The sequence below is a fragment of the Cetorhinus maximus genome, chromosome 17 (genome assembly GCF_964194155.1).
Source record: "Cetorhinus maximus chromosome 17, sCetMax3.hap1.1, whole genome shotgun sequence".
NCBI classification, from domain to species: domain Eukaryota; kingdom Metazoa; phylum Chordata; class Chondrichthyes; order Lamniformes; family Cetorhinidae; genus Cetorhinus; species Cetorhinus maximus.
The window spans coordinates 17,913,783-17,932,575 of record NC_135895.1 but is presented as its reverse complement, the minus strand read 5'-3'; the positions used below and the strand labels follow the sequence as shown (position 1 = coordinate 17,932,575).

The 18,793-nt window shown below is 40.7% G+C and overlaps 1 protein-coding gene across 1 annotated transcript in view; it reads right to left on the bottom strand.

Annotated features, from left to right (window-relative positions):
• The window catches only part of LOC144692210 (bromodomain-containing protein 3-like), a 90,488-nt gene that overhangs the window by 13,324 nt on the left and 58,371 nt on the right, over window positions 1–18,793 (bottom strand). Inside the window, exons 11-16 of the mRNA XM_078560781.1 lie at window positions 10,165–10,226; window positions 9,871–10,078; window positions 6,644–6,738; window positions 6,443–6,554; window positions 4,929–5,017; window positions 2,723–2,946 (exon numbers count right to left, since the gene is read on the bottom strand). Coding sequence (XP_078416907.1) covers window positions 2,723–2,946; window positions 4,929–5,017; window positions 6,443–6,554; window positions 6,644–6,738; window positions 9,871–10,078; window positions 10,165–10,226 — 790 coding nt within the window. The remainder of the gene's footprint in view (window positions 1–2,722; window positions 2,947–4,928; window positions 5,018–6,442; window positions 6,555–6,643; window positions 6,739–9,870; window positions 10,079–10,164; window positions 10,227–18,793) is intronic.

Sequence of the window (18,793 nt, the reverse complement as noted above, 5' to 3'; positions counted from 1 at the left end):
TAATACCTCATGTACATCTGAGAGTTACTTTCAACAGAAGAACTGAGAAGCGACAGACAATGCTCTTGCATTGCAAGTTTTCCCAACATGAATCTGTTTAATAGGAGATGCTTGATGCATTAGGTCTTAATTTTGAGGATTAGAAGGTCTGACAACTGTGATTTCCTTAAATGCAACAGGTTATAAGAATGATTTATATGGCAAGGTGAAATTTTAAGGGCTGTGTACGTAAATTCTCCCATTGACAAAGTGATGCTGCTTAACCATCTGAACCTATAGCAAAATTCCTATCGCCTCCTGTTCTGCAAAGTAGTCGTAAGATTTATTATTGTATAGCTCTGCCATAAAAAAATTATTTACAGCCAGGCTTATTTTTTGCTGCATTTACAAAGTATCTGTGCTTCCACAGATTTTTCCTGCACTAACTTGGATATACTAATGAATTAAAAAAATTAAATCTGCACTCCTAACTCCTCTGTCCTTGGCCCCCTCCTGTTTGTCATCCACATGCTGGCCCTCTGATATCATCCAAAAACACAAAATTGTTTTCAACATGTACAATAATACCATCCAGTTCTACCTCATCATCACCCCTCTTGACCCCTCCACTGTCTCTAAATTGTTAGACTGTTTCTCTGACACCCAGTACTTGGGTGGGGGTGGTGGTTGGGGCAGGGGGAGGCAGAAGGTGCAATAATGCTGCTTTAGGGTCTCAGCACGATACAAGAGAAAGCCATTTCCTTGTTTGGCATCTCATCCACCTCCCCACTAAGCATGCTACCCAAAGAATGCACTGCAGCATCTCATCAAGGTTCTTTTGGCAGCAACTCCCCAAATCAGTGACCTCTAACCTAGGGATTCAAGGGAAGCAGATACTTTGGATCACCATTACCTTCAGGTTCCCCCTCCTGACTTGGACACAGTCACCCATCATTCCTTCATAATTGCTAATCCAAAGTGTTGGAACTCCCTACTGAATAATAATGTGGGAGCACTGATTAGAGTGGCTCAAGATGAAACCACACCACCACCACCATCATCTCAAGCACAACTAGGGACAGGTAATAAATTCCAGATCAGTCAGTGACACAAATTGAGATTTTTCTTTTAATGGTTATTTTTATGAAACTAGTCTACAGTCATCACTTAACAAAATCTATTGCATCAGCAGTTGCTGTGCACACATCATGCAACATTTCCTACCCACTCAGTCAGTGATGCGACAGGGCAGGTAAGTTCTATGGTGATAGTTTTGACCATCTCCTTTTCGGTCTTTTGGCAACTTTATACGCAAGCATCAAATGAGCTTTGAGGCAGTCTGATAACAATATGGTTGATTGGCTACTCCTGCAGACCTATATCAGTTCCTGTTTCCCCAACACCACAAATTTAAAATGGTAGTGTTTAAATCCCTTGTTAGCTATGCCTTTTCCCACCTCTAACTTCCATGAGCACCATGAATTACCTCCCCAAATTTTCTGCTCCTCTAATTCTGGCCTTTGTGAATCCCCACCTCTATATCTCACCATGGGAACTATTTCTTCTGACGTCTAAGCCCAATGTTCTGAAATTCCTTCTGTTTATCATTCTGGCTCTCACCCTTTTAACACTCTCCTTAAAACCCATCTCTTTGTCCAAGCTTTTGGTCACCCCTCAACATATTTTCTGTATTCCACCTAATTCAAAATGAATAGTGAAATTTAATTTGGGCTACTCAGTCATCTAGAAATTTTCCCAATGGTGCTGCAGCCTCAACCATCCAACAGTGGTCAATTAGAGTCCTAGATTGCCTGCATGCATCCTGCAGCTAGAGCTCCCAAAAAGCTTGCTGCTTAATCATTTTCCTATGTGTCACTTCATCTCCTCCTACTACTATTACTACTTTCAGAGGATTCAATTCAAGTGAAAATGGTTTGTGCTAAACCATTCCCATCATAAGCTAATGGTAAGTCATGGTATGACAATTGATAAACTTTGGAATGCAATCACTCAGCATTGGAGGAGAATCTGAGCAATCTTCACTTATATAGGACATTTTACTGTAACATAACTACTTTGAGTCTTTACAATTGCATGAATATTGGCAAGATCCATCAGTATCATAAATTGAACACTTTCCATTTCTGGCACTTAATTATCTGTAATATTCCAGAGCAAGTTATCATAAATCTAATAGAGTAACACTCCATATTACCCATTAGCCATATTTGCCATCATTGAGATTCAAACAAGATTGCCAGAATTCTAACCATGCTAAATTCCAGGTTGTTTGGTACCAAGGGCCAGAAATTATCAGAGGATAACTTATGGTTTAGTCAGGAAATACACAAGGTGATATGGTACTCTACCATAATCACCAGGAAAGGTTCCAGATTTGAACCTTAGGAAGTTGGTATATTTTACCTAGGGCTTGTGGAAGTCAAAAAAAGGCCATGCAGGATTCTTATTTGTTGCATATATATATATATATATATATAGACAATGGGTAGGGGCTGAATTGAACTTCACTCTGGCATTTCTTACAAACGAGAAGCTTGTCAATGCTTGACATCTAATTTCGTACATAATAAGAGGCATTTTAAGTCTGCTAGTACTCACGGGTGTATAGCTGAGCAATGAATCACCTCAAAGAGGGGAAAGAACAATCACAAAATGGTTGCTACTAACATAGAAATGCCATTTTTATTCGTGTCCAAACCCACTCATTTGGTATAATTGTTACCTTTGCTGCTCTGAAGCCATTTTCTTTTGTTCACTTTCAGTTTGCTCAAGATGGCACCTTTTCATTTCTTCCTGAGCTTTTAAAGCTTTTTCCCGTTGTTCTTTTTCGATTGCTGCTTTTCTGAACAACTTGAAGCTCTCACTAGAAGATTTTATTATTGATGGAGTTGTGATCATCATTTTGCCCAAACTTGCCCAAGAATTTGCATTCTTGACCTCAATTTCCTAATATATCAAAAATTAAGCATCTTGTGAAATTGCAGGTCAATGGAAGAAGACATTTTATAGAAATTGGCTTTAACACAAATTGTGTTTTACTTTGATATTTTCAACAAATTAATTAAATCACATCAATTGGATTTCAATAGTCACAGTGACTTTTCTTGGATGGAGAATAAAAAGAATCTGCATTTGATTATGGAATATGTCACATACCATTCCTAGTGTACAAGAGCACAGAGGCATGGGGGGGCGGGGTGGGGCGGGAGAGTGAGGGGAGTGATAAGAGAGACAGTGGAGAGCATAAGAGCAAGTATGTGTGCAATGGAGGAGGGGAAGGACACAGGCGAGTGTGCTGCTCATGGAAAGTTCTTATTTAATGCATATTTTGATGCAGGATTACATGAATTAAATTTAGCTGTTATGATGAGGGGTGGGTGGTTAGTTAGTATTGTTCCAAATTTAATAGAATACTTTAAAATAAAACATACTTACATGATAAAAAGCTTGGTGTGGACGCTCAAAGTTAGAAGTCCAACAAGTACAATTTAGCATTAAGTTGCACATTTGTTCCTTCCCTATTTAAGAATTGATTTTGTTATTTTAGTATAACTAATAGTTGAAACCTAAATATTTCAGATGTGGAAACTGCCTGTCCTGATGAAATGAAAGCAAATGGTGACAGTAAACTAGCCCTGGAGGCCAAAACCTCACATTCCGAATAACGTGGGACTAAGAGAGGTGGCTTTAAATATTTGTGGTTGCCTAGGATATTAATGCTGATCTGGAAGTAGACTTGGCAATCCAACATGAGAATTAGGAAGTGCTGCATTTTGCAGGTTATCATCAATGATTCAGTCAGCTTGATTCATTGCACAGGGGTTTGAGATTCTTAACGTTTGGCATCAACAAATCCTGCAAATTAAATGTCTCAAATGGCTGGACAAGCAATCAGAACCACACCTTTATGAGAGATTATTGTCTGGAGGCAAATAAAAGTTTTTTTTTATAAACTGATCATTGAAGTAGATCAAATGAAGATACTGAAAACAGAAAAATGTTTTGTGCAGCGCACAAAGTCAAAATCCCATGGTATATGCAAAACTGGTTTTTAAAAGTAGTTCTGTATGCGAACAAACTTTTATGGAGGATAAGGCCCATAGCACCCTATGGAAATGCATAATTGCCGAGCCGAAATTATCCCAGATTTTGACAAAGTACTTTTGCAAAAGAACCCAATGCATAAAAATCTCTCAACTGCATCTTTTGTTCATTCGTTAATGATTCTAAACGTATGGCCCCCAACTAGCAGCTAACTGATCAGCAGAAATTACTTTCACACAATTTAACCTTCTCATAATTTGAACATCTCTTTCAGACCACCACAACCCACAATGTCCTAGCAAAGATGTTCAAGTTTTTGTAGCTTCTCTGCATAATTAATGTCTCCTGGTATTTTCTCCATTGTCTTAACATACTCCTTAAATTAGATCACCTAAAGAATGAAATAACAAACTGTAGTTTGTATGGTTTTCACACCAATAGCAGTCCTCAAACCAAATGACAACTTCTGTAGAGCTGATGGTGTGGAAAATCAGTTTTGGTATAGCTCTTCCATGATTGGACTGAGCTTAAGGCTTTGTCAGATAAAATTTTCTTCTATTGTTTTAGCTTCAAAAACCTCTGCTCCAAAGGGTTCACTGTTCATGGATCTTAATCCAACAATTTAACTGGCTTTGTAAAGAAAGGCTTATTTTTTAAAAAAAAAGTGTCATGTCACTTAGGACTTCTCTGAAAACTGGAATGACTGATACATCAAGCCAAAAGACTTGCTTCCAAACTCTGTCAGGGAAACATTTTAGTTTTACACTACAGAAAAGGTCAGAATACCAAGAGAAGTTATAATTCCATACATTAAAAGGTAAAATGGACATCAACATTGTTTCAATTCTGTCATAAATAATTATTCTAGAAATGAAAAATCCCACCTTCTTTGGAACAAGTGAGGTTTTGGCCTCCAGGGTTAGTTTACTGTCACCACTTGATTTCATTTCACCAGGATGGGCAGCTTCCACATCTGAAATATTTAGAAAAGTTTCAACTATTAGTTATACTAAAACAAAATGCGTAATACACAGAATATAAGGAACTGGATTTTGTGGCCAACGATATTGCGCTTGCCTATGATCCCAAAGAAGGCTGCCCATCAAACGATGTCTGTGGCATGGTTTCCCTCTTTCTTGATAGCAGTTTAAATCTGTGACCAAGTTCGGGAATGAGTCGACATGCAGCAGCAGTGATGTCAACAAGCAAGCAAGCAGCTGTCACCCCAAAACATTCACACAAACCAGGAAGCTAAAAATACTTAATGTCCTTCACTTCAAAATTTAAATTTTCAGATAAAAAGATAAAATATTAACATAGAAACCAAAATAAAATGATCAACTTTTAAAAAAATATTTTACAATGTGGAATTTATTATAGAGAAATCTAGCTTTCCACAAATATAAAATTAGCTTCACTGGGCTAATGTGGGTGTTTAGGAGTAATTATGAACTTAGTATGCCATTACAGACTCAATTACAATTCATTCAACAAAGTGCAATTTTCAGGGCTTTTCAAGCAAGACAAACAGCACAAGAATGGAAGTTCAAGGGGCAGGGAGGAGGCACCTATATTAAAAAGTTCTCTGTTCTCTCACTTCTAAGTCGTTCATTGAATCAAGCCAAATGTGTTGCTGAAAAAGAGACATGTCTAAGCTTTTTGTCTTGCACTCATCAGGGCACTTCACAAGATTACTAATGACGGAAAGTTTAAAAGTGTCTCTTTTTTTCAGCAATATTCAAGTTCTGTACTAACAAATGACTAAGCCAAGATGTTGACTATGTGATATGGTAATAGTACTATAGTTCAACACTGGGCAGGGCTTTTCTATTTGACTGAGCAGCAGCATTCCAAAGACAATTTCTTAAAGCAGGGAAAGGATTTCCAAAATATGTGAAATGACGTAACTACATCTAAAGAGTCTTTTGGTATTGCTATGCTCCACAAGACAAAAACAGCTCATCTGATTCTACTGGTACAATGATAGCTTTTGCTTTTATCAATGGCTTTTAAAAAAAATGCAGATTGAAATCTAGTCCAAAATTTGGCAATTTTGTGTTAAGATTTCAATTTATTTCTAAATCCTAATGCCTGACTTGTATTTGTGCTATATAAACTTAGGGTAATCACTCCAGATCCAAAATCCTGTTAGAGAAAAAAAAAGCACTGAATCCCATCAAATGCACAATTTTTCTGTTATGTTTTCCAAGGATTTCTATGTTGGCCAGGAGGATAGGTTGGTCCAGCCACTGATATCCCACGTGTATCTTTAATATTGTTTTTTGATCAACCTGCCATATTTAGTTTTAATATCTTCAGAATAAAACACAACAGATGAGAAAGTGGGTGAGTGCAAATATATATATAAAATTATGGATATCTGATGCTTTAAACTTACTTTGTTGTAGCATGACAGGCATTGGGTCATTGCATGTTTCAAGAGGTGGCTGGGTCTGTTTAGTTGGAAAGTTATTACGTTCCTCTTCCACATTGTGAGATGACTTTGTTTCCTAGAAAATAACATTCAGTAAACTATTTTCTTTAAGACTTATGCACATTTAAATTGCTTTAAAAAAAATCAGAACAGATTTTACTTTACTTTAACATGGATGGATTGAAGAGAAAGATTCGCTGACAGGAATGTATGTTTTGACAAAGGTGGTGAATGCAATGGTGACACAACTGCAGGAAGTCCTTAAAAACAAGAAATCAAATGTTAATTTAGACATGACTGACACGTTTACTTTCGAAATTCAACAAAAAAAGGCTAAAACTGGACACAGCATTCTTGACTATAGATTTTTCCAAACGTTCAAAGGAAACAATGTGAAGTGACAATAGATTTCTATATGGTTACTTTTCCTTTCTTCATTTGCAACAGTGAGTGTCTTTCCCCCCAGGTAATGCACCATTCTGATTGTTACATTTCATTGTATTTACAGTTGGGAAAAAACATCCATCTGCAATTGCTGTTAAAGATGGATGTTTTCTTACCAAAGAACTCCCTTCCTAACAGCACTGTGGGAATACCTACACCACATGGACTACTGGCTCACCAAAACCTTCGCAAAGGCAATAAAGGATGGGCAATAAATGCTGGCCTTGCCATTGACACCCATATCCCATGAAATAATCAAAAAAAATTGCCTTCATAAAAAAAATGCCTTCATGCTCAACATTCTCATTCAACATGGCAAGATTTTTGACTGAACTTATTTTGAGTTACCAGTTTGATATCATATGGGAAAAACACACATGAACTCTAAGAAATAAACAACTAAACAGCCATGCCTAGAGACCTTTGGAAAATATAGCAAATAAAATACAAAATAATATTCATATGTATGTGCCAGGCAATAACTGAAGTTCACTGTCCCAAAACCAGGGCAGTTATTCCATTGCCATTCCTAATGGTGGTTGTTAATAGATAAAACAATATGCTACAATATACAGCACAGACCCACAACTAACTCAAAAGTCCACATGTAAAGACATCTGAGGACAGTAGAATTTGCTGGCATGCAATACCCCAGTGGTATGATTGTAATTAATTTGGAGGATTGCACCAATAGCTACTAATTGCAATCACACAAGTTGGAAGAAATCACTAATGGGGGGAGGGAGACTGATAGGATATTTTCCTCATGGTCCGTAACACAACCCAAGATAACAAGCATTACAGGACACCTAGAATAATGGAACTATTAACAAGTGGAATTGTGCATGGGTGGCAATATTCCCATTAATGATCTGTCAAACTAAGACTCCACTAAAGTGAATCTGTGCTAAATGCAAATGAATTTGGCAACTAATTTCCTCTGATTTATAAAGGAAATATTTTTTCCTAGTAATACTGTGGGATACTGAAGCAGGCTTGTGTGACTAATTTAATTAAACTGAAGACAGTCAGACTGCAAGATTTGAATCATCAAGGTGTAAAAGCAGGCATTTTGAAATGGAGATCGGAAAGCTAGGATGAGATACCAGTAGATACAGTATGAATGGGAATTTGCATTAGGAGATAAGTGAGGAGTGAATTGTTAGCTGTTTGAATTTCAAGAGGCAAAACAGGAAGTTTTACAACAGGCAAAAATCACTTTTCTCAAAAAAGTGCTGGCCGTAATAACATGAAAGATTTTTATATCCTGGGAAAGGTAACTTCCAAAGAAAGGTTAGAACAATGGATTTAAAGAATCAAAAGGGAAGAAAATATATTTAAAGGAAACATTGAAAGCTATATGAGGTAAGTGGCCATGTGAGATCTTGAAAGGTGGGCTGTGTGAAGACAGACCTGTGAAAAGCAGCCTCTAATCACCCCAGGGAAGTGCTTGCTTATTCCAGAAAGCAAGATTTTGTTAAAAGCCTTGGAGTTTCAATGTCAAGTGAGAGGGAGAGAGAAGCTGTGAACTATCTCCCTTATAGCAAAAGTGAGTGCCTTATGATGATAATACTGGATGTATTGTAGATTAAAGAATCTATTTGGACTGTTGCCTGAAAAAGGGTGTTTATTTTGAGAGTCTAGCTAAGTAGAAATCTTTTGAGAAATGTTGTAAGACTAAATTTAACTATGTAACTGTAATCTCGTGTTTAAGTTTTTTTCTTTTGTTAATAAATGTTTTAATTCAATATGTAAAATCTCTAAAAGTAGTAGTGGAATCTTTACTTCTGACTTCAGTTCACATACCTTCTCGTAATAAAATACAAATTGCAAATCATTGTGATAGCTTGGCCAAGTTTCCCTTTGGGATTTGGTCAGCCCAGAAATTACCACCAGCCATATCATAACAGATGTTAAAATTTAAGCTTGATCATTGAAGAAAGATAATAATTCGCAGTTGAGTACCTTGAATATGGCTTGTGAAATTTGGAATAATCTACACTTATTGTTGTAATAAAGTTGTGTCACGAATGTGTAATTATATTACAGATTTTAAGACAACTGTTTTAAAAGGTACATTTCTGTTTTCTAACCTTTAGATCAAGTTTAAAAGCCTTTTACAAAATGGAATTGTGGACAGACAACCTAGCACCTTTCTGTGTTTGTTCAAACTGCGTCAGAATCATATCTCTAGAGCTGGCTACAAGAGTCCTTAAAATGCAAAGATTCCTCCTGGGATGTCCACTGAATCTTTATGAAAATCCCTGTGGCTTCCAAGGGAATAGGAAACAGGCAGGGACTTCAAAAGGACCTCAGCGTAATTAATTCCTTGCTTGTTTGAAATAATGACTTATTGAAAATTAACATAGCAGCCATTTTTGTGGTTTTGAACTGTAGAAAGGAGGCTGCAAGAAGCCATCTTGGGTGCCAGGGTGCAGAATCCCCCAAGAAGAACTCAGACAACAATAGAGGGGGTTCTTGGCCAAGGAAAGACAAAGAGGAAGGCATTAAGAAATCAACTGCTGGTCTGCTGAAAGAGTCCAGGCAATCTGCAAGCACCATTCATCTGTATAAATATCTTTTATTCTAATCTAAATTTAATCTTTGCACATATTTAGTCAACTTTATTACTTTTACTTCGGTAACTTAGTGGTGTTTTTGCAATAAACTAACCTTTATCCTATTTAAGATTGAAGCTTTGCTGCTGGTTGTTTTTAATTTGAATCGTTTGCAAATAAAAAAGGGACAGACATACACACCTCAGACCACTTTGAGGAAACGCCTTTTACGTAGTCACGACAATTGTATTTGTTTATATTTTGAAAACTGAACATACAATAATGTTTCTATGCTGCAAAGCACGTGTACTCTTAAGTACATCCTATTTAAACTTCAAATCATACTCAATTTTTGAGCTCAAACTGACTGTAACCAAGTGAAATCATTACCTGGAGGAGAAATAATAATCCGTGCTGGCACAAACTGTCGTGGCTCAGAATTCTGTATCTTTCTTTGGTGATTACGGAAACAAATAGGTTGACTATGCATCCGTCGTGACTGTGGTGTTTTACTACCAGTCAATGACTGCACTTGAGGAACGGCATTCCATGCTGCCTGACGCAAAGAACATTTCATCTTGTAATTTAGGTGGTTGTGCTTTGGGGAGAAAAGTAGTGAGTTGAGAAAACCAAAAATGAAATGACAGAATTTCACATCACTGACGTTAAAAGTTTACCAGTTACCTTTCTTTCCCCACTAGAAAGTACATTGTTACTTTTGCTCCATTTCTGCTTTGGTGTTCTTTCTGCAGGAATAAAGTTAAAAATAACACTGAACATTAAAATCATGATGTAAAAAATAATACATATGTACAAGATAAAATTATGGATGGCCATTTCTACATTTACAATACGGTGAAATAAATGTTAAATCCAAATAGCCCTTCAGAATAGCTAACAGGTTGTGCAGTTACTGAAATTATTTAGAAATGTATTTGGCCAAGACAATGGTTCAGAAGTACAGCCTCTCACCTTCCTTCTATGTGATGAGAATGTGTGTGATCCCTGCTGTGTAGAGTTGGGGTGTAACAAGAGCACTGTCATCAGTGAGATTTCCCATGCGAGTGCCATGAGGTTATGTAACCATGGCGGTTTAACTGGTCGAGGTTGACACATCAAAATGGCCAATAGGTATTGAAGGAACGTGCCCACTGAACTGTTACCCAGATAAAGAGTCAGTGTCTTTAGGAGAGGAGAAACAGAAGGAGGAAATGACGGGGGGGAAAAAAATAAAATGCATTTGCTAAGCAGATTGGAATGAATAAATTTTCTGGAGGTGTGGTGGGGAGGAAGCAAAGGGATCTAACTTTCTCACCCCTGTGCCCCTTACAGCTGCCCAAAAGTATATTTGTAAACAAAATAGCATAATACATCAATGCAGCAGAATTTATCCATTATAGTGTTATGGATTAATTGTCAATTGGTCAGTTTTGGAAAAATTGAGCTGGAATTCAATTGTTTCCCTACGTGGATGGAGTGGGAGTTTCACTTTGTTTTGTGCATTTCTATACATGTCTGCTCCTGATTTCTTAAGGGCATACATTAAAAATACATGGATAAAGGACAGGAAAAGTAGTGCAAAAGCATTAGTGGTAAAATGCAATATTTAAGGAATAATGCAAGCAAAACAAAAGCAGTGGAAACAATATACAAGTTATCTTTGTCATTTTAGTTTCTGAAACACTTGTTAGACTTCATGTCATTGGCACATTTGTGTGATAAGGCTTTTATTAAATTGTACTTTACATAAGCTTAGTGATGAAAATTCTTAATTTGTATGTATTATTGGGATGATTCATGAATTTTGGGGTATGTTGTTAAGCAAGTTTTAAAGTTGGCACCTCTAGGTGCCAAATGCTGTGATGTAGCTTTAAGAACACATGGGTCCTTAGGGAGTGGACTGAAGCTAGGACACATTTGGGTTCCAGCAAGTCTGACTTAGCAGTAAAGGGAAGCCAAAACTAGAATGCTGATGGGCCAGGAAGGTAGCCTTCAGCAAATGATACAAGTTATGGTTTAGCAGTTAGAAGGGAAGCCAAGGCAGCAAACCTGACTGGCTAGAAGAATGGTCTTGGGCCTAGAATGCTCCGAGGATTGCTGGTTGGAGATACAAATTAAGGTTAGATTGTTGTGGGTAAGCTAGGAGTGCTCTTTCCATAGGTTAAAAGTTGCAAGAAGTTGTTAGTTGACACAGGTGCACATACTTGAGCTAAATGTTGCAAAGCTACCTGCAAAAAAAAAGGTACAAAAATAGGGGTGCATCACTAAGATTTTTGCACTTGCCAAAGGTTAACATTTGTCACAGGACACTTGCTGGGGGCCATTTGTTGCGAGAGAAGAGCACTTGCTAGGAATTTAGCATTTGCCTAGGAGACTGCCAGTCGATGGGTATATGTCACATTTAAGGGGTAGACATTTACATTTAAGTATTAGACCACAGGGCTGAGGGATTACCATAAGAATCCAGTATTAGAGATCAGGTGAATCCAGTATGGACAGGATTTCAAGGGGTAAAGTAATTGCCTTAAAAGGGAGTGGAGAAAGAAAACACTAAGCAGCAGGCAGCTGTGAAGTGTGTAGCTTTAGCATTTAAGGTAGCCTGGGAAGTTAGAAAAGAATCTACTAGAGTTGAAGTTCTAAAGCTGCAAAGGGATTTCTTATGCATGTTAGAGTTAAGCTGGCTAAGCGAAACTCGAAGGACTTTGTGAATCAAGAGACAAGGTTCAAAGAACCAAGAGAAGACCCCCAGAAGTCCTGGGATCCACACGAAAGACATAGCAACACGTGGCGAAATTGTGTACCGTAACATTTCACCAGTTGAGGCATGGTAACTATGAATCTTTATTGTACAATAAAACATGCTAGTTTGCATTCTAAATTAGTAATTGTCCTATTTGCCAATATGGTTATCCTAGTCAAGAATTTTCTTACTTTGGGGTTTAGTATGTAGTAGAGTCCAATTCCCTACACACTGTCCTGGATATACTCAAACAACTGGAGTTCAAAAATCAAACTTAGCCAGTTTCAACACCTACCACAAATTACCATGGATGATAACCCTGCTTAAAACGTCTACTTCAATTTGCCCAATACAATTACTCAACTGACTTGGTATTAAATGCTTCCAGGCAATTAATGTGCAAATCACTAATTCAAATAGGCAGTTTCAAAGCATAGATTTTTTTTTCAAAGTTAGCTATGACATTATTATGATACACTCTGTACTTTAAACACAAAAAATCCTAATTATCTAATATGTTAGATGATAAATTGTACATTTGCTGCAAAACTAATATTTGACAACAGAACAAAGGCTAACATAAGCAACCCTGAGCTTATAGCAAAATGTGTAACGTATCAACCAAACATCGGTAACTTTGCATAACTTACATGTGTATAACTGTGTGGTTCAGTGGTAGCACTCCCACCTCAGAGTTAGGAGGTTGTGGGCCGTCAGTTGTCCCTCAATTCGAGGGCGGTGTCTACTCGGTTGCAAGTTTCTGCCATGTGTCTTCATGTGACTGAACAGGCCCATTCTCAACCCACAGATCTTTGGGCACAGGGGATCCAGAGTGCAGGATTTGCTTCCTTGTGGGTTAAAATCCCATTCCAAAAGACTTAAGCACATAATCTAGGCTGATACAGAGTACTGGGAATGAGTTGCACTGTCGGAGATGCTGTCTTTCGGTTCAGTCATTAAACAGAGGCTGCGTAAAAAATACTATCGACAGAAGAGTCGGGCAGTTCTACTAGTGTCCTTCCCAACATTTATCCCTTAACCAACACTGAAAATGGATGATCCAGTGATTTATTTCATTGCTGTTTGTGGAAGTCGGGCAGTTCTACTAGTGTCCTTCCCAACATTTATCCCTTAACCAACACTGAAAATGAATGATCCAGTGGTTTATTTCATTGCTGTTTGTGGAAGCTTCCTGTGCAGAACTTGGCTGTTACATTTTCTACATTACAAATTCATTGAAGTAATATGATGGGTCATCACTGCAGTAAAGCACTGTGATGGTGCTCTATAAATGCAAATCAATTAACAATAAACTATAAGTTACTGGACAATATGGGTACAGCAATTTAAAAATAAATGAAAGTGAATTCAAAATTTTAAATTTCCATAAGTAGTGGATCATTTCTTTATCGTATGCAAGATGGATGCACAGGAAGATCTGTGCTATTACAGATTAATCCTATGAATGCAAAACATATTACTTGCATTCTTTTATACAAGTGAAGGGGATTAATATTTGGCTTAGTTTATGATTCTGGAAACTAAATTAACTATATTCATATAACTATATTAAACCGATGCAGTTTTGCCTCCACATTTTTGAAAAGACGTTGAAGCAATAAGATACAGTGCAGATTCATTCGGACACTGCTTGGTATGGGGAAATACAAATTAAAAAGACTTAATAGGAAAATTGAGCTGTTTTCATTAGAACAGAGTGGATGATTTGATTGCAGGGTTTAAAATTATGAAGGGATTAGAAACTAAACAGAAACAAATCATTTACTGTGATTGAGGGATCAAGAACAAGGGGGCATAGACTCATGATTAAATGTAAAGTAATTTAACTCAGATTAGGAAAAACAATTACACAGGACTGCATGGCACTAACGAAGTTAGTGATATAAACAGAGACTATGCCAAGAATAAGTTAGATAGTTTATTGAAGGAAAAGAGACTAACAGCAATAGGAACAAAGCGAGCAGGGGTTCAACACCAACTCCAACTGTTTTAGTTAAATGGTCGATTTCTCCAATTCTATAAATTTTGAAAGTCTCATTTGGGGGGTTTTAGCGGTCTAAGATGTCAAACTGGCTGCAATACAGAGATTTATCAAGCTTAAAACAAAGTTTACACATTTCCTGGCTGAGGAAAATCATTGGCCTGGATTTTACATAGATTAAAATAGTAAGACCACTAAAATGGAGTAAATCGGACAGAAAATTCCCGCATCTGCACATGAACATAGAAATTGGAAGTTGCTGTTGGAGATAGTCCGCTCCTATAAAAGTATGCTGTAACAATCCTTACCAGTAGACTCTGTAGTTACTGAGGTCAGTGCAACAGCATGAAATTGGGAAGTTTCCCAAATAACTTCCCCCATAAAGATGCCAGATAAAAGTAGGCTGGTGCATACAGGAGTTTTTAAAAAATGCGTGATCAGTGATAAATTGTTCTCAAGCAATCTCTCCGGTCCTGAAAATTAACTTTTACAGGTGTGACATCTTAATTAGAGGAGATTTTTAAAAAAAATTCTCTCAATTTTTCTCTGTCTCAGAGTCCCATTTGTCTCCCCTGATCTTTAATTTACTTTTTTTCTATGATTTAAATCTAATTTATACTTCCTGGTTTAGATTCTATGGGCGGAATTTTCCGAGCCCATTGGCAGCAGGCGTGATAGGTGGAGTGCGCGGAAAACTTGGCGGGACCCGTTTCATGACAGCGTGAAGGCAGGTTGCGATCTTCCGCTCTGTCTGCCTTTGGCAGGCCACGTTTCCCGTCAGTCAGCGGGGAGCTGATTGTAATAAATTAGCATATAATTAAAAGGCCATCCCGCCAGGCTCTTGGAACCCCACCGTATCGTCCATCCACGTTGGCAGGAAAGCACGCAGTGTTTCACAACAGCGAGTCAAGAGCGAGTGCTGTCCTGGCGCAATATCCCGTGCACAGGCAATCGAGGAGGGGGGCAAGATAAATGAGGGGAGCGGCCACACATTAGGGACACCTGCATAAATTGATCATGCCTCTGAAACTAAGACAGATTAGGCACAGCCACAGTGATATATGATTGGGGTCAGGCTCCTAGCCTGACCGCCCATGCAAGCAATGCAGATGCACCAAAGGGCAACCAAGCGCTCCATACTTTTCCGGGAAGCATTAAGGGGCAGTCACACAGGGCCAGGAAAGGTGCTAAATACAGCCATGATAACCACGTCTCTTTCATGCTGCAGGAGGACCACATCAGGATCATGGATCCTGGTGACCTAGCTGTATGCCTGATAACCCACAGAGACCGTAGAAGATGGAGGAGAGAGTGACTGAGGCACCTGGCCACGCAAAGGCAGGAGCAGCAACCTCAAGGGGCAGCAGGGGCTCCCGCGCACACTGCCCAGGAGCGACAGCGAGCCGTGGCTGGTCGGCACCTAGCGACACCCAGGGTCTATAGATGCTGTCTCCCATTCCTGCAGATGGCCAAGAACCAGTGTCGTCGACGACTGCACAAGTTGAGAGACCTGGCTCACCTCTGCCACTTACTGCAGGACTTGGCACCAAGGTGACATGGAGAGCATCCACTGCCAGTGGCTCCTTTCATGGCTCCACAGGTGACCTCAGATTTCATAATCCGCCACCACAAATTCATCCATGAGGTCATGGATGCTATCTCCATGGCATACAACTTTGTGCATTTCACCCGGGACCAGGACAGCCAGGATGCAAGAGTGATTCGATTTGCCCAGACCTCAGGATTCCCACAGGTGTAAGGTGCGATTGACTGCACTCATGTGGCACTCAGTTCTCTGTCACTACGCTCGGTGGACTTCATCAACCACAAGGGCTTCCACTCACTGAATGTGCAGCTGGTATGCGACCACAAGAAATGCATCCTGCAGGTATGCGCACAGTTTCCAGGAAGAATGACGCCTACATCCTGAGTCACTCGCAGATCCCTGCAGTCTTCCAGGGTCCACAGAAGCAGTAGGGTTGGCTCCTTGGGGACAAGGGCTACCCGAAGAGGCCGTGGTTGATGACACCCCTGTGGCGGCCTTAGACTGCAGCACAGCAACGCTATAATGAGGCTTGTGCAGTAGCTTGCAACTTGGTGGAGCAGACCATCAGATATGGTTCCAGTGCCTGGACCGGTCTGGTGGAGCCCTGCAATATAGTCCGCAGAGGATGTCACACATCGTCGTCTGCTGCGCCCTTTACCACCTGGCGCTGCAACAGGGAGAGGAGCTGGATGAGGAGATTGAGGAGCTGCACATCTCTTCCGATCAGGACGCCGACGGGTATGAGGGTGAGGGGGTCCTCAGTAGTGACGACGACAGGGAAGAGGCTCTTGCACTGGCTCGATGGTGAAGCAGGTGTAGTTGGGAGGCCCTCATAGCTGCTAGATTTGTGGAGGTTGACGACGATGACATGCATTGAGGTGTCCCTGCAGATACTCACATCACAGTTATGAACTTTTGACTCCAGTCTGGCTTATCGCAGCACCAATGTCCTCTGAGAAGGCTCGTCATGGAGATGCAGTGGAGGCCTTAATAGTTGCTCAATCACCAGAGGGTGATGACAACATGCAGTGAGGATACTCCATAGACCTTCATATAGCCTCAGAGAATATCTGACTCCTGTCTGGCCAAGGGCAGCTCGCTTGTGCTCCATGATCAGGAACATCTCAGAGACGCAGCCATGAAACTTTAGATGCATCTGATGCTGTGTCCGCCTTCAGCACCTCAACCCTTCGGGAGCTGGTGCACAGCATCACTGGTCACAGATGCTGGAGTGATGGGGGCCAGCCCCACCTTAAAAAGGTACCGAGAGCACAGAGAGAATGAGAGAACTCTAGGGCACCTGCTCACTACGTTCTGGCAGCAATGATCAGCACTGTCGAGCTGCAGGCATCAGTAATGTTTCCAGGGATTGTGAGGCTGGACCATCACTGTGGTCTGAAGGCTGCACAGAGCACAGGGAAGAGGCCCTGGACTGAGACACCTGCCTTTTATCTTGTGAAGAAAGACTTCACATCTGAGTAACAACAACACTGCTCATCAGAACACAGAGCCACAGTTAGGGTGACATTCTTAGTTTATTGACATAGTGAATAGTATGTACAAGTGATCAGCACCCGTGCCCAGGTTGTGCAACTACTTTTACCTAACTTTCCTAATCCTGCCGCTCCCCAGACATCCACAGCAGAGGTAGAGGCAACCTGCTGACTGACACCCTGTGATAACTTTGGCGGGCGTCCTGTGGGGGACCAAGACTTGGAGGGCCCGGGCCTGCTTTCAGGGTCCTGCTGTGTGGCAGTGGCACCCTGCTCGGCCTGTGAGCTGGATCTGTGGAGGTCACAGGAAGATAGGATTCAGATGGGCCGGTCACTCCCAGAGTCACCTGGGTGGATGGCCCCAGAGTGTGCACCTCCTGATTCTCCTCCCTATGGGTGCCTGAGGTCCCCAGGCTGACTCCATGAGCAGAAGGGGTAGCTGGAGTGAGATCGAGCTGCCCAGCACCCCTCTCGCATACACACTGTTGGAGGCCAACTATGGCATCAGTGAGAGTTAGCGCAGCAGTGACATCCTGGACCAAGGTCTCCATGGCAGCTGCCATGCTGCCAGCGTTGACCTCGGTACGTTGCAATGCTGCTATCACCTCAGCCTGAAAATGGAAGGACTCCTCCATCGTACGTTGCAAGTGAAGTGGACATCCCTTCCTGTTGTTCTCTAGCTTGCCTTTGCGACTCCAGCAACTGTGACATGACAGAGTCCAGAGGCTTGTCATCTAACTCAGCAACGTTCTGGCCTCCAGCAATCCTCGGTGCGCCACGGACCTGGGAAGTCCCTGCCTCTGCCTGTTGTGGATCAGAAAGTGTGATGAGCTCATCAGATTGTGATTCCGAGGTTACTTTAAAGCTAGGTCCCAGAGGTGTGTCTCTGCACTGGTGGAGGGTGTGAGTGAGTGCTGTGATGGGAATTCGGGGAGGGTGCCTTCAGATTCTTCTTCGGAGCTCGATTGGAGGCCCTGGGTCATGGACTGTTGGCTGTTTGGCAGATGTGCCTGCGAAAGCAAGGGGAGATAATTAGCGCATGGCAGTGGCCTGTGAAAGAGCAGATCACTCAGAATGGTTGTCTGATGCATGTTGCACTGTTGGACCCTCACTTGGTAAAGCAGCGCTGACCTCAGTCAGCACAGGGCAGGTCCCAGTCATCGCCGGTCAACTGGATGGCTGTGTTTTTGAATTCTGCCAAAACTTTGCTTTGCGGCATCCCTCTACCCATCTGTGACCTTTCCCTCCTGCATGGATAGAGATGGGGAGTGTGTATCAGTACGCCTGCTGGGCTAGATAAATATGCCCGGCCAGTGTGGGTGGTCCCATGGACCGTGATGAAGACCATGAGAATGATGATGTCCATTGCATTGACAGCGCGAGAGAGAGAGAGAGAGAGAGAGAGAGAGAGAGAGAGGGAGGAAGAGAAAGAGAGAGAGGAAGAGGGAGAGGAAGAGAAAGGGAGAGAGAAAGAGAGAGAGAGAGAGAGAGAGAGAAAGAAGAGAGAGAGGAGAGAGGGGAAGAGAAAGGGA